General features: G+C 38.7%; 1 protein-coding gene across 4 annotated transcripts in view; it reads right to left on the reverse strand.

Moving 5' to 3' along the window:
- slc8a3 (solute carrier family 8 member 3) overlaps positions 1–14,612 on the reverse strand; it is a 46,327-nt gene that overhangs the window by 23,853 nt on the left and 7,862 nt on the right. For all 4 annotated transcript variants that reach the window (XM_058796632.1, XM_058796634.1, XM_058796633.1 and 1 more), the window contains exon 2: positions 7,015–8,871. In XM_058796632.1, the coding sequence (XP_058652615.1) occupies positions 7,015–8,786 (1,772 nt within the window). In that variant the 5' untranslated portion in view covers positions 8,787–8,871. The remainder of the gene's footprint in view (positions 1–7,014; positions 8,872–14,612) is intronic.

A 14,612-nucleotide genomic window follows, 5' to 3' on the forward strand; every position in this document is an offset into this window, starting at 1 on the left:
CAACCAGAGATACACGTTCACAGACTAATTTGACTCAACGCAAACACAAACACACTGTGCGCACACACACACACACACACACACACACACACACATACACATACACACACACACACACACACACACATGCCTGCAAGCTCGTGCTCTCTGTGGTTACCAAGGAGACACAGCTTCCTTCAGCTGAAAAGGAGCAAAGCTCTGGCTCCCCACACACACTTTAGCCTTCCCAGATACTTTCTCGATTTGGTATGCTAACACACACATTTGTGTGTGAAAATGTCTACATAAGATAACTTACTCTTGTTAGTGTTGTTTCCTGGAGCTCACCTCAGGCAATGCTCCACTGGCGGCTATTAACAATAGACCGGAACCTCGTACCCCAGGGTGGTCAGCGCTAGTGGCGCTAATAACATGCTTAGCTAGCTGCTAGCGTGACGCTGAGACTCAGATGGGGCCACTTCTGTACTCAACTGTGAGTATTACCCTCTGATTAACCTGCAGCCTACCGGCAGGGTCTGTATTAACACTCGCTAAGTGCCAAATGCAGGTAAAAATTGGCTTTGGCAAGCTAATAAAATGCTTACTCGCCAGTGGCTGGAGCTGCAGTGCGATACATGGTTTAAATCAATTGTAAAGATTATATAAAACATTAAAATGGAAAAGAGTTATTTTAAAAGTATAGTTCACCCAAAAATGTACTCTCGATAAAGGTGGAAGCGGGTAACTCTGGGAAGAATTTTTTTTTTTTGTTCACATAAAAACCACTGATGTCACAAGGACTATTTTAACGATGTTCTTACTACCTTTCTGGGCCTTGAACGTGTCGTTTGTGTTGCTGTCTATGCAGGGTCAGAAAGCTCTCAGATTTCATCAAAAATATTTAAATTTGTGTTCTTACGGGTTTGGAACGAAATGAGGGTGAGTAATTAATGACAGAATTTTCATTTTTGAGTGAACTATCCCTTTAAATTGTAATAATATTTCACAATATTCCTGTTTTTACTGTATTTTTGATCAAATTGATGGCCTTGGTGAGCATAAGAGACTTCTTTCAAAAACATAAAAAATCTTACCAACCCCAAACTTTTGAATTGAGCTTTATCATGCTGAGATTGGATCCTTAGACCCTGACACAGTACCCAGGGAAATATCCCAGTGTGCTACTGGTTTGATCCACACAATGATTCACTGTAGCCACAGGGTGTTTGTTATTTAAGCATGTTCTTAATCAGCAATTCCTCTGCGGAAAATGGCTGTAGAGGGACTCTCGGATGGGATTCTGATTCACGGTGGAGAGTGCTGTAATCATTTCATTGATCGAACCCTGTCTGTAATGTTACTGCTGGTGTTCACTCGAACTGTCTTTTAGATTACAAAGGGAATTCCAAAGGGCTCCTCCATCTCTTTTTGTGTATGTTAATTATAACGGCTCAGTGGTCAGAAACTCAATGAAACTCGTTGATGAATGTGTGCCGCATACTTCAGTCTTGACTGTGTCCTCGGTTAAAGCTTACAACAATTGTAATCAGCACTAATTTGGGGTCAGTATGTTTTTTAAAGAAATTAATACTTTTATTAAGCAAGGATGCACAGTTTCCACAAAAGTATTAAGCGGCACAACTGTTTTCACACTGGTAATAATTAAAAATGAATCTTGAGCACCAAATCAGCAATTAGAATGATTTCTGAAGGATCATGAGACACTGAAGACTGAAGTAAGGGTTAATGAAAATTCAGCTATGCCATTACAGATATAAATTACATTTTAAAATACAATCAAACAGAAAATTACAGTATGTATACTATATAATATAGAGAAGAAATTAATTACTTTGAGGACAAATGAGTTTTTCTTCTGTGCAGTCTGTGCTCAGACTTTCCATGATTTAATTTACTTTTTTTATTTGATTTAGTTTTCTTTTTTAGTTAGAGAAGTACTTAACCACAGTCTGAAATGGTGTAGAAAGAAACTAATAGAAACTTTCTAATAGTTACAAAGAAAGAGCAAGTAACACACTGAACTAAATGTGAAATTTTGAAACAGTATTTAAAAAAGCATTTTACCGTGCAGAAATGCTAGCAAAAATGTCACTTAGCCTTACAGTAACAATTAAGATCAAAATAAACGAGACATGTGGTGAAAGAAACAATATTATCTTCTCAAAGTAATCCTCAATCAGTGACATTCCTGTGCAGACAGAATTACATTTATCAGAGGATTCACAAAACCAGCAGGTAATTTACTCTTTACCAAGTTTGTGAGAGAAAAACACAGATGCGTTTTGACAGGATTGAAACAACAAAGTTCGTCTGCGAAACACAAATTTACCTGACCTCCTCAGGGAAAACTAGTCCAGTCCGATAGGGCTCAAGAGAGAGAGATGAGCAAAGTGTGCTAGGATCAAACTGAATTTACACTCCTACATATTAAACTGGAGCCCTGAGGAAAGTCACACACACATACACAAACAACATGCCACCATGCAGCGCCTCCTGGACATAATTCAGCATTAGGCATGGACAATATCACTTATCTTCTTTTAACCAAGTATAATCAAAGGTCAATATTGCCAATACTGATAAAAATGCAGATATTTCAAAGACTTACATTTCAGTTTGTTCCTCGCACAAAACTGGAAAAGGAATGTCACACGGGTTTGAGTGTGTAAATGATGACAGAACTTTCACTTTTGGATGAACTATTCCTTGAAATCCAAAATAATTTATGATTTACATCATATATTCATCCTCTTTGCTGTTCAATCCATTATTCAAGCAGCTCTCCTCATCTGCTCTCTCACTCCTGTCACGAGGGATTTTTCCATTCACAGGAGTCACTAAGATGTTCAAGCTGATGTCTGGAGTGAATGTAGTAAAACAAGAGTAAAACGAACTCAAATTCACACAGACACATGCACAGTCCCTCTATATAATCCTAGATCCTTGCATGAATTTCTCTCAACTGTGTCAGACGGCTTGGAGGTTATAAATAAAAGTAGGAGGATAGACAATTTTAAAATCCTGCCATTCCACATAGAATTATCTATAAATTAGAACATGTCTGAAAGGTCAGAGTTGTGAGATATAAACACAGAACTACAAAATATAAACTGAGAATTCAGACTTTTTTTCTCGTAATTCTGAGTTTACATCTCGCAATTCTTACTTTTCAGAGATACTATGAGATAAAAAGTCACAATTTCCTTTCTTATTTTTTATTCATTGGCAGAAATGCGCTTCCATACAGCACTGACAGGAAGAACTAAAAATCATTACATTAAGCACAACGCAGTTCTTGGCATCTCTCGAACTTTACACAATTACCAATAAGCCTCATGCATGCCTAAAGACCTCATGACAGCAGCATATTACGCTTCCTAATAGCTACTCCTGATACGTTTGCCTAAACATGTTTGTGCTCTATGAAGAAATCAAAACATATTCTCTAGAAGCACCTGTTAATTCATCATAATAAATGAATAATGTTTACTATTCTAAATGATTCATCATTACACAGTGGAGCTCTGCTTTAACTACAGATTTATAACAAAAAAAATGGTCTGAAAGTCCAAGGGGATGCGAGAGACAGAAAAACAGTGCAAAGAAGAATCAGAGAAGGCTAATGATACACATCCTCTTTCTACTGTTGCTTTCCTTTCATCATTCATTTCAACGCTGACTGAACTATAGGCACAATAATTAAAGCTACTAACTCACAAACTCCAGAGACTACAGCAACTAACTCCAGTGACTGTGACTATACATTTATAACATTTTTCCCAGCATCCATTATTCCAGTCACATTATTTTTCAGAAATCATTCAAAAATGCATTTCTTATCATTATCAATGCTGAAAAAAGTTGTGCTGATTAATTTTTTTTTTTTCGTGTAAACTGTGATTTATTAATCTAATTATGAATAATCAATCAAAACTGCATATGAATTTATATATACACTCTCGGAAATAAAGGTACAAAAGCTGTCACTGGGGCGGTACCTTTTCAAAAGGTACACTTTTGTACCTATTAGGTTCTAATATGTACACTTTAAGTACTAATATGTACCTTTAAGGTACAAAAATGGACACTTTAGGTACAAACATGTACCTTTTGAAAAGGTACCGCCCCAGTGACAGCTTTTGTACCTTTATTTCTGAGAGTGTATATATATATATATAATATAAGACTTAACTCCCAGTGACTGTATTTACAGCAAACACAAACTACAGTGTCTAAAATTACAACTAGTAATTCAACCAGACTATAACCACAGCTACTAGCTCATAAACTGCAGAGTCTAAACTTGGTCATAAAGTAACTTGCCTTTCATCTGCTTAAACTATGTGGTCTCAAATTACAGAGGATCATAAATTACAACAACTCAAATCACACCTAATTATTAATGAGCTCAAATAAAGCTATTTTATTCACAAAAAGCATTACTACCAAACAACACAAGTAGTATAATAAATTAGAGCTGATTAAACCAGGCCAGTAAGACACCATTTCTGGTGATCTGAAATGAAAATACTTGAGAGAAGAAGAGACAGAGAAAATTGGTTCCTGGTGCATTCTGGTGCATCGTGCTGCAGCATCATGGGAATATAACAAGCACCAGCCGAGAAGGAGATCCCCAACACACACACTCACACTTACACACTGTGTGTAACACAATGATAGTGTACACAGGAAAAAATGGAGAGAGATTGATATAAAGAGACGGAGAGGTTGAGCTCTTCTCTTTACTCTTTGTCAGCTTTAGTAGGTTATAAGTGTCATCTGATGAACACACTTTTCTCTAAATATCTTTCTTTCCTGGTCTCTCATCTACTGTCTCTATCTCCAAAGGGTTAATGGTCAGTGAAGAGGGGTCACTGTGATATAAAACTCCCAGACAAAGGAAAGAGAGAGACAAATTGTGTATATCTTGCTTGTGCTGACTGCTGACCTTTCTTAAAGCAGAACAGAAGGCTGGATAGCTCCATATAATCTAGTTAGTTAGCGCACTGGTTAGGGTGCCGGTGATTTAAACTCTGCTGGTGGCAATGGTAGGTGCTTGGTTATGATAAATGCAGATGCCTTTACTCAACTTTCTCTCTGCAAGCAGTCCATAGGCTCAACCGTAACTAAGGAATGGTGCCTGCTATTCGCGTACTAGGGCTGTCACGATACCTTCATCACTATTTCCTGTACGACACCAGCTGAAGTGTCACTTTCTAGACATGATACCACTCACGCTGTTTGGATGCATTGTTCTTCACGCAAGTTTGCAATGACAAGCAAATTGTCTGTGCCTCCTGAGATTTTTCAGCCCAATGGACTTTGAATGAAACTTTTAATAAATTTTTTGTGTATCTTTTATAATTAAAAAGTAGGTAAAATGTGTTTATCTAAAGCACAAGAGGAATAACGCATTCATGTCTAAATTTGGTCAGTTCAATCAAGCTGCTCCTTATGCAGGATCATTTGCTTTAAACTAAAAGCTCTTTCATTACTGCTTAACCTTATGTTGACTGAAATGTTTTCTACATGGAATACAAGATATTAAAATTGCAAAAGAATTTCATACAACAGAAATACATGGTGACCACTGGCAGCCAAGTTCAACTGAATTTTTTTTTAAATAACTTTTTATTTTTAAGTTTTAAAACATTTAATGTGGATGAATGGAATTCTTCCTAACACTCTGGTTAATGCATACAGCACATGGGCAATTGACACGAAATACTTCTGGAAAGTTGACATGTTCTGCAATGTGACACTATACTCCATTTAAAACTCTTTTATTCATTATGATCCATGCATGTTTTATAATCTCATATTAATTCAGAGACTACTTGCAAAATTTAGAGTTTAAAAATTCATTGGTCTCACCACAGGACCACTTAAAAAGGGGAAAAAAAGAAAAAAAAACGGGATTAAAAATGCTGAAACACTTAATGACCAGACCCAGAAACTAAGATATACACACTCCCTTAAATATTAATATGCAGTCTAACCAAAAATCTTGATGTCAATTAAAAAAAAGTCATGTCCATAGACATGTGTCAGCTACTCACATACTCTTACATATAGACAGTGGGTGGGTTGGAGTGTCATGTGGAATATGCTGTGAATATTCTTACTGAACTATTAATACCCAGCAGCATATCTGGAACAGCACACCACATGTCTCTCTGTCTCTATCTGATCTGTGTGTTACTGTATTATTGGATCTCTTTACAAATCTCACATGAATGAACTATATTAATTAAACACCAACATTCCTAAGAGAAATCTCAGAAATCTAAACCTCTATGGAGTTATGGTGTGTGCTTAAACAGAGAAAATGTATGTATGTAAAAGTGATTTAATTGCATATCACTCATATTGGAAGTCAAAAAAGATTTACAAAGCAGACAGAATACAAACAGCAGCAAATGCGTCTTTGCAACTTCTGGCACATGTGCCCGTCTATTAGAGGCATTATAACACAGTATCACATGACCAAATACATGAGCAAATCTGACCAACTCAACATCTAAGAATCTCAAACATAAAACCACAACTCCTCAACTATGTGTAGACATCCTTAACAGTGGCCCCAAAAACTTTTGTACACTTAAATTGCATCATACATTAAGAAATGTATGAATGTCTTTGCCAATAAATTTTTCACAAACAAGGAACTTTAATCAGTTTTCATTAATAAAACAATGGATGCATTGTTCAAAATCAAGACTAAAAAGTATTTTGATTTAGAAGTATTTAGAATTAGGACATCATCACTTCATACATTCATTAACTTGACACCAGCTCATGCAAAATTTATTGCAAATTGGCTAGTTAGCTTTAGCATCATCTGTTTGCAAGTGACACTTGGTTTAACATTTTGCAATGACATCGAATGCAATGACATTCCAAAAAACTACTTTTTGAAGCCACTGTATATCTTTAAGCTTTATAAATCCCACCCTCTTTACTCTCTGGCCTTGAAAAAAGGGAATAAATGTGAATTAAATAAAGCATATTTACCAGGTCTCGTCGTTTTTGAACTCTAGCTCTCCATACGCGTCCTCGAAGTCCTCTCCGCCACCCTTAGCGAGTCCCTCCACCGTGCGGAACGGAATGATGACCGTCCCTCTCGCCCCTGACGTCCGCAGCACTTTCAATTCCATGATGCCCACACTCTCGCTCACGTGCATGGACTCGCTTTCAAAAGTGAAGATGCCTGCGTGGTCATCGTCGAGGATGGTAATAGTGGCAACAGCAGGGAATCCTATCAAGGCCTGTGGGTACGGCAGGCTACTGGGCGACAGCACCTCATCCTCAGTCTCCAGAACACGCACGTTACTGAGCCGCACAAAGAAATGCTCATCCTCTTCAAAGATGTCGTCATCGATGATGCCAACAGTGATCTCCTTCACAACCTCACCAGGTTTGAACACCACCGTGCCCTCGGTGAACTCATAGTCCGCACCGGCGTTTGCCGAGCCGTCTTCCGTTTTATAATCCACATAGATTGTCTTAGCGATGTCGCCACCTTTACGAACTATTGTGAGGAGAACGGCCCCACAGTTCTCCAGACACTGGTAAATGGCAGGTTCAAACATAATGCGTGACACATACTCCTCGGGTTCTTCTACATGAACTTCTTGTACGCTAGTGCTACGTTTGGCCTGCTCGGCCACATGCTTCTTGAGGATGTTCCCGGCGCCGGTCATCATCCTCGTGGCTTGGATACGATAAAACGCTCTGCTCTTCTGTTGGTGTGACAGTGCATAGTAGTTGGCCATCTCCACCAGCTGGTCCAGCTCCTTCTCTGGGTGTTTCTGCTTCAGGTCCTTCAGGATACGGATCATATCTCTGCGAGACTCATCCACCTCTTTGCCCTCAATCAGGCCCATCAAATTACTACCAGCTCCGCCGTCTATAAAATGAGAATTCATCATCTTTCCATCCATTTCGATGCCTTTTGAACGGTCACCCTCCGTCTCGATGATGACGCCTCGGTGTTTGTCCGTGCGATATTTCTTGTGCATAAATTTGTAGAAGAGCAGTCGACGGTCGGCCACCCAAGCTAGAATGACACAGATGGGGAAGAACGCCAAGGTGAGAAGCCCTTCCCATACTTGGACTACGTTGGGCGAGAACACAGCCAAGATCATGTAGAGCCAGATGTAGGCAAACGTGCTCCACGCGGCTGTCACGAAAAACACACGCAGGTGTTTTACCCTCCGGACCTCCCCTTCCGGGATAACCGACACGCACAGGCCGATGATCACAAACATGTTGAAGGCGGCACTGCCTACGATGGTGGATGGGCCAAGTTCACCGGCGTGGAACTCGTGCCCGCAAATCTCGATGACAGAGAGAAGGATCTCAGGAGCGGAGGAGCCCAACGCCATGAGCGTGAGGTTGGACACTGTCTCATTCCACACTCGGATTGTCGTTGTCGTCGTCTCACCATTCGGACGCTTGATGATGATTTCTTTTTCCTGGGAGGTGATGACTTCAATGGCGGCCATGAAGCGATCCGCAATAATCGACACCCCCAGGAACATGTAGATCATTGCCACGAAGTACACAATGACCCTGGCGATCTTGTCGCCCATAGAAGGGTCCTCGGGGTACCAAATGGGTAAGATGATGCCAGGCTGGCATCGACCCGACTCCTCGACGCATGTGATGTTATTCGAGAGGGACGGGCTCGGCGTGACTCCCGCCTCTGCACAGAGGAAGGCTGATGCCACGGAGACCACGCCCAACCAGAGGTAGGCAGAAGTCTTTGTCCTTGAGCGATCCATGCACCCTCTTTCACCTCAAGGGTCTGTGATCTCTAGCTGTCCTTCGGGAATCCAGCACTGGGCTGTCTTTGGTTCCACACGCCACCTGTGAGAGAAGAAAAGCAGGGAGTGAATCAGAGAACAACAAACCAGTACTTAACCCATCAAAACACCTTCCTAATGGCTGAGGAAAGACACCTGACATCAGCGGTCAGGAGTATGAGCAGTGCAAATGTAATGTAAGCAAACCCATCTGAGAATTCAGCAAATAAAGCCATTATACTGTGTTAGATTTGCGAGCAGTGCGTATGTGTGTGATATAATATGGTGAAATACTAAAGGTCCACACAGCAGAAAGCTAAAAGGCCTCACTCAGCAGGTGTGAATGTTGCCAGAATAAGCAATGTCCAAAATGACGCACTGGAAATCATCAACAACAGAGCAAGGGTAGCGTGTTGCTCCGTTCCAACATGCTGCCTATTGAGGTAGCATTTTAAGGCTCCTGTTTCAAAAGGCTATTTAATCATTAAAAAAAACTTTTTGGGGGAGAAATTGGCTAAATAAATAAACCCAAGATGGCTGATAAAGTTAAATAAACACTGAAAGGAATGATAAAAAATGTTCAGGGTAATACATATTTTTGTGTATTTATTAATAGAGTACGCTTCTGTTAGCATAGCAAAATGCTAAAGCCAAAAGCTGTTTAAATAAATTGAGCTTTTAGTGTAAGGAGAGGCACACAGAGCTGGTGTCTACGTGGAGCGTCACAAACCAGATAAAGAGACCCAAAAATGGATATTCTGTACATTATTTACTAAACTTGTGTGACTTTATTTCTTCTGTGAAACACAAAAGAAGATATTTTGAAGAACTTTTGAAGATCTTCTCATGTTCCACAGAAAAAGCAAGTCGTACATGTTTAGAACGACAAAAGGGTGAGTAAATGATGACAGATTTTTCATTTTTGGGTGAAATATGTCTTTAACTAGAAGGTTACATGACTGTTAGAATGGTGTTTTGTAGCAGAGCTTCTGTGTGTCTGTTCTGGGAATGAAATGTATGCAGGTTTCACCCAGAGAGCTGGGAATAATTAACTAATATGGACACAGATTATTTCATTAAATTTTTATCCCACTGCACCAGTGGAGATCAGAGTGTGTATGTGGGAGTGTGTGGGAGCAGCTCTGGTGAATCCACATGGAGATGGAGGTGGTGTGTGTGCAGCTCATTTGCTCTTTCTCTAACACAGAAATGCACCCAGAGGAAATTTGTTTTGCTCAAGGGGTTGCTCTTTGAGAACTCAGAATGGATGTCTCATTTAAGTATCCACTCTGTCTCATGTTTCTCTTCAAATTCCTTAGGAGAAATAAAAATGAGTCTCAAATCCACTACATTGATAAGTTTGGGGTCTGTAAGTTTATTTAACAAGAATTTTTGAAGGAAATTAATACTTTTATTAAACAAGGATGCATTAATCAAAAGTTACAGTAGATAGATTTATAACGTTTTGAACTTTGTTGAACTAAAGATTTTGAACTTTGTATTTCATAATGAAAAAGATACAAAAGTATTAAGCAGCATTACTGCTTTCAAGGTTGATGATAAGAAATGTTTCTTAAACACAAAATCAGCATATTAGAATGATTTCTGAAGGGTCATGTGACACTGAAGACTGGAGCAATGCTTTGCCATCACATTAATAAATTACATTTTTAAATATATTAATGAAAAACAGGTATTTTCAATTTTAATAGTATTTTGCAGCACTACCGTTTTACTGTATTCTTGATAATAAATGCAGCCTTGATAACTATAAGAGACGTATATCAAATACATTAAAAACAATCTGTTTTGATACAGTAAGGGTATGGAGCTAAGTATATGTATGTATATGCATATGAAAATAAATATACAGCATATTTCAGATAACTTAGTCTTGAGAGAATCTGATGAGAAATATTTGAGTTTGTATTGACTCTCTGACTTTTTACTAGACTTCAGTATCTTGGCAAATATAAGCACAGTTTCTAGAGGAGACACATTTGAGGTCTTAATTTGTGAAAAGCCTGCATTTAATCCTAATTATTTATTTCTACAAATTAGTAAGAAGAACCGCTAAGGAACCAGAATCATTAAATATTTTATGATTCCTGCAACTGCTTCCTAACATTCAGGAAACAGTTTAACTACGTTGCATGATCAAACTCCTAAAACTCATAACCCCAAAAGCTGTTGCGAGACAGATGCAGATGAGCATAAGTGGACTATGCAAGAGCCATCAGCCCAGACCTGATTATAGCGAGTAAAACAAACACTCTCGCACTCACACATATGCAGTGGGCTGTAAGTAAACAGCACAGTGTAGAAACAGAAGGCCTAATGAGGAAAAACTGTTTTGTAAAGCAAAAGAGACCAGCCTGAAGCCTTGAGCTGCCCCCTCCTCTCTGTCTACACTACCATATAAAACAATAAATGAAGGAAGAAAGAAAGAAGAGAAAAAGAAGAGGAAGCCTGTAGTAACATGATGTATGTTATACTGTGTTAGCAATCACAAACTTTACACATGAAAGATTATAACTTGTCTCATGTTAAAGGATTAGTTCACCTCCAGAATTAAAATTTCCTGATCATTTACTCACCCCCATGTCATCCAAGATGTTCATGTCTTTCTCTCTTCAGTTGAAAAGAAATTAAGGAGGTTTTTGATGAAAACATTCCAGGGTTTTTCTCCATATAGTGGACTTCAATGGGAGTCAGTGGGTTGAAGGTCCAAATTGCAGTTTCAATGCAGCTTCAAAGGGCTCTACAGGATCCCAGCCGAGAAATAAGGGTCTTATCTAGCAAAACGATTGGTCATTTTCTAAGAAAAATACAAATTTACATACTTTTTAACCACAAATGCTCGTCTTGCACTAGCTAGAACTCACGCATTACATAATCACGTACACGCAACATAGGCGGAAGTACTGACCCAGTATTTACAAAGCGAACGTGCAAAGAAAGTCAAAAGCCCTTTACAAAAAAAAGGTAAACCAATGATCTTGGATGATTTGGAAGTTGGAGGAGAAAACAAGATGGAGTTTTTCGCCCTACCTTACATTTTTGAACTGAAGTACACAGACGAAGAACTAACTGGCAGTGACCTTTCCAACGTGATTATGTAATGCATGAAGCATAACAGAGCTAGTGGAAGATTTGTGGCATTTGTGGTTAAAAAGTATAGAATTTTAGCTTTTTGTTTTTAGAAAATGACCGATCATTTCACTAGATAAGAACCTTATTCCTCAGCTGGGATCATGTAGAGACCTTTGAAACTGCACTGAAACCGCAATTTGGAACTTCAACTCATTGGCTCCCATTGATGTCCACTATACGGAGAAAAGTCCTGGAATGTTTTCCTTAAAAACCTTAATTGATTACAGATTATTAGATTTAGACCAATGTGATTTAGACTGTGTGTGTGTGTGTGTGTGTGTGTGTGTGTGTCTTTGTAACCTACTTATTGATAAGTTAGAGAATGTGGGAAGAATTAGTCAGCAGATTGTGGGTGATAACTGGTATAATTCTAATTTACTACAAACACAGTGCTACACACAATGACACAAAGACGCTGTCTGTGTTTGTAATCTCTCTTCATCTTTTCGGCTTCGACTCTTCAACTTTTAGGACATGTCCCTCACATTAACAGGACAGGTATCAGCAAATAATCTCAAATGAGAACATCACATTTAAAAGCTTTCAAACAAGAAGAGTTGCCCCTCAGAGAGCATAACCAAAAGTGTGTGTGTGTGTATGTCTGAGGTGGCATTATGTAGCATTATATCCGAATAGCTGCTGAGTGTCTGAAGCTAAAGATCTGTCTTATCCCTGCACAAGAAGTCAGCACCTGTTACCATAGCAACACACTGAAACGCGTGGGACAGGAATATTTTTATGAGTCTCTGAAATCATGCTCATAAAAATCAAACAAAGCTCGGATGTGTGTGTGTTTGGGGCCCGTGCGGGTTTTTATCTGCTCATCAGAGAAACTGAATCCAATCCACTGGAACACAGTGACCAGACTGTTTATTTACTGCCAAACAACCAAACTATCACACAACATTACCGTCAAAGCATAGTGAGCGCCACATGCAGTTTAAGTCACATGGATGTGGAGTTACTACTGTTTCACTATGATTGCTAAATTCATATAAATGCAAAAACACACAAGTATTCCTTTGCTGCTAAGCAAAGTTCAAAATTTGTGGGAATTTATGTAGTCAAAAAACATTTGACAAAAACTACATCTAAGCCTCACAGGTTGACCTCTTGACTGAACAATTTTTCCTTTCATTACAAACATTTAAATAAGTTTTTAGTATATTTATATAACACACACAAAGGTTCAAAAATTTGGGGTCAGTAAGTTTTTAAGTAATCAGTACTTTTATTTCGCAAGGATGAATTAAATTGGTCCAAAATGACAGTAAATACTTTTTAAATTTAATTCATAATTATAATAATTTTGAATTTTGAACATTTGAATACAAATCACTGTTTCCACAAAATATTTAAGCAACACTGATAATTATAAAAATGTTAAAGGGGTCATCGGATTCCCATTTTCCACAAGTTGATATGATTCTTTAGGGTGTTCATGAAAAGTCTATAAAATACTTTGGTTAAAATTTCTCAATGGCACTGTAAAAAAACACAATTTTACCTTGTCAAAATCAGCTCTGTTTACAGCAACCGTTTAGTTGCATGTCACTTTAAATGCTAATGAGCTCTGCTCACCCCGCCCCTCTCTTCCGTGGGGTGACGAGCAGACTGTAAACTTTAGCCATTTAGCCACGAAACTGACTAACTAGCACATTATTAGGAAAGGCGATTTGCAAAGATATAGTCACTTCTTCTGTAGGTGAAGCTGGATCACGAATAATTTGCGCGAACATAGACATTTAGGCAGATCGGGATCGGCGCATTCCCTTCAAAAACTAAAGTAATGTTAATCCTCTGCGACTTCAGCGGCTCAGATGTCGGGAGTAAATGATGACTGCTATGTTCATTATTACATTCAATAACAGAACACCTCAATCGCTTAATCGGAGACATTCTTGTCTTCCCCTGCACCGGAGTCGACACAACGGTGGACAGCTCTCAGCTCACTGAGGGCGGGTCTAAGGTAAGACGGCCTTGTCAATCAACTATTGTGGGAGCGGCCTGCGCAGAACTACGTCATTCTGACAGGAATCTCAGAACAGCTTGATTTGAGAAAGGGGATTTTAAAATAGGAATTTGAAAGAAAAAAAACACTGGGTGGATTTTTATCATTATAGGGTGGATATGTACACACACTTCCAACACACATTTATGTTCAAACAACTTGTAAAGTGAATTTTGCATCCGATGACCCCTTTAATAATAATAATGTTTCTTGAGCAGAAAATCAGCATATTAGGATGATTTCTGAAGGATCATGCGACACTGAAGGCTGGTGTAATGATGCTGAAATTTCAGGAATCACAGGAATATATTACATTTTAAAATATTTAAAAATTTCACAATATTACTTTATTTTCCATCAAATAAATGCAGCTTTATTGAGCATAAACATTTTTACATGCTTAACATCTCCAGTAGTCTGAACACTCCTTTACAGCCCTTCCTCTGGGTCATTTTAAACTTAACTGTTCGTTTTCTGCTCACAAATCATACGACACTGAACCTGGGGTCAGTCTGGCCATTATGTGAAAATTAAACATCCTGAAAGACAGAAAAGCAACAAAAAATGTCCTCTGTGAGCAGCTCCGCACTCATCTGTGGCTTTTCAAGACACATTCGGTATAGTATGGCTGCGATAACTGC

The sequence above is a fragment of the Onychostoma macrolepis genome, chromosome 13 (genome assembly GCF_012432095.1).
Source record: "Onychostoma macrolepis isolate SWU-2019 chromosome 13, ASM1243209v1, whole genome shotgun sequence".
NCBI classification, from domain to species: Eukaryota; Metazoa; Chordata; class Actinopteri; order Cypriniformes; family Cyprinidae; genus Onychostoma; species Onychostoma macrolepis.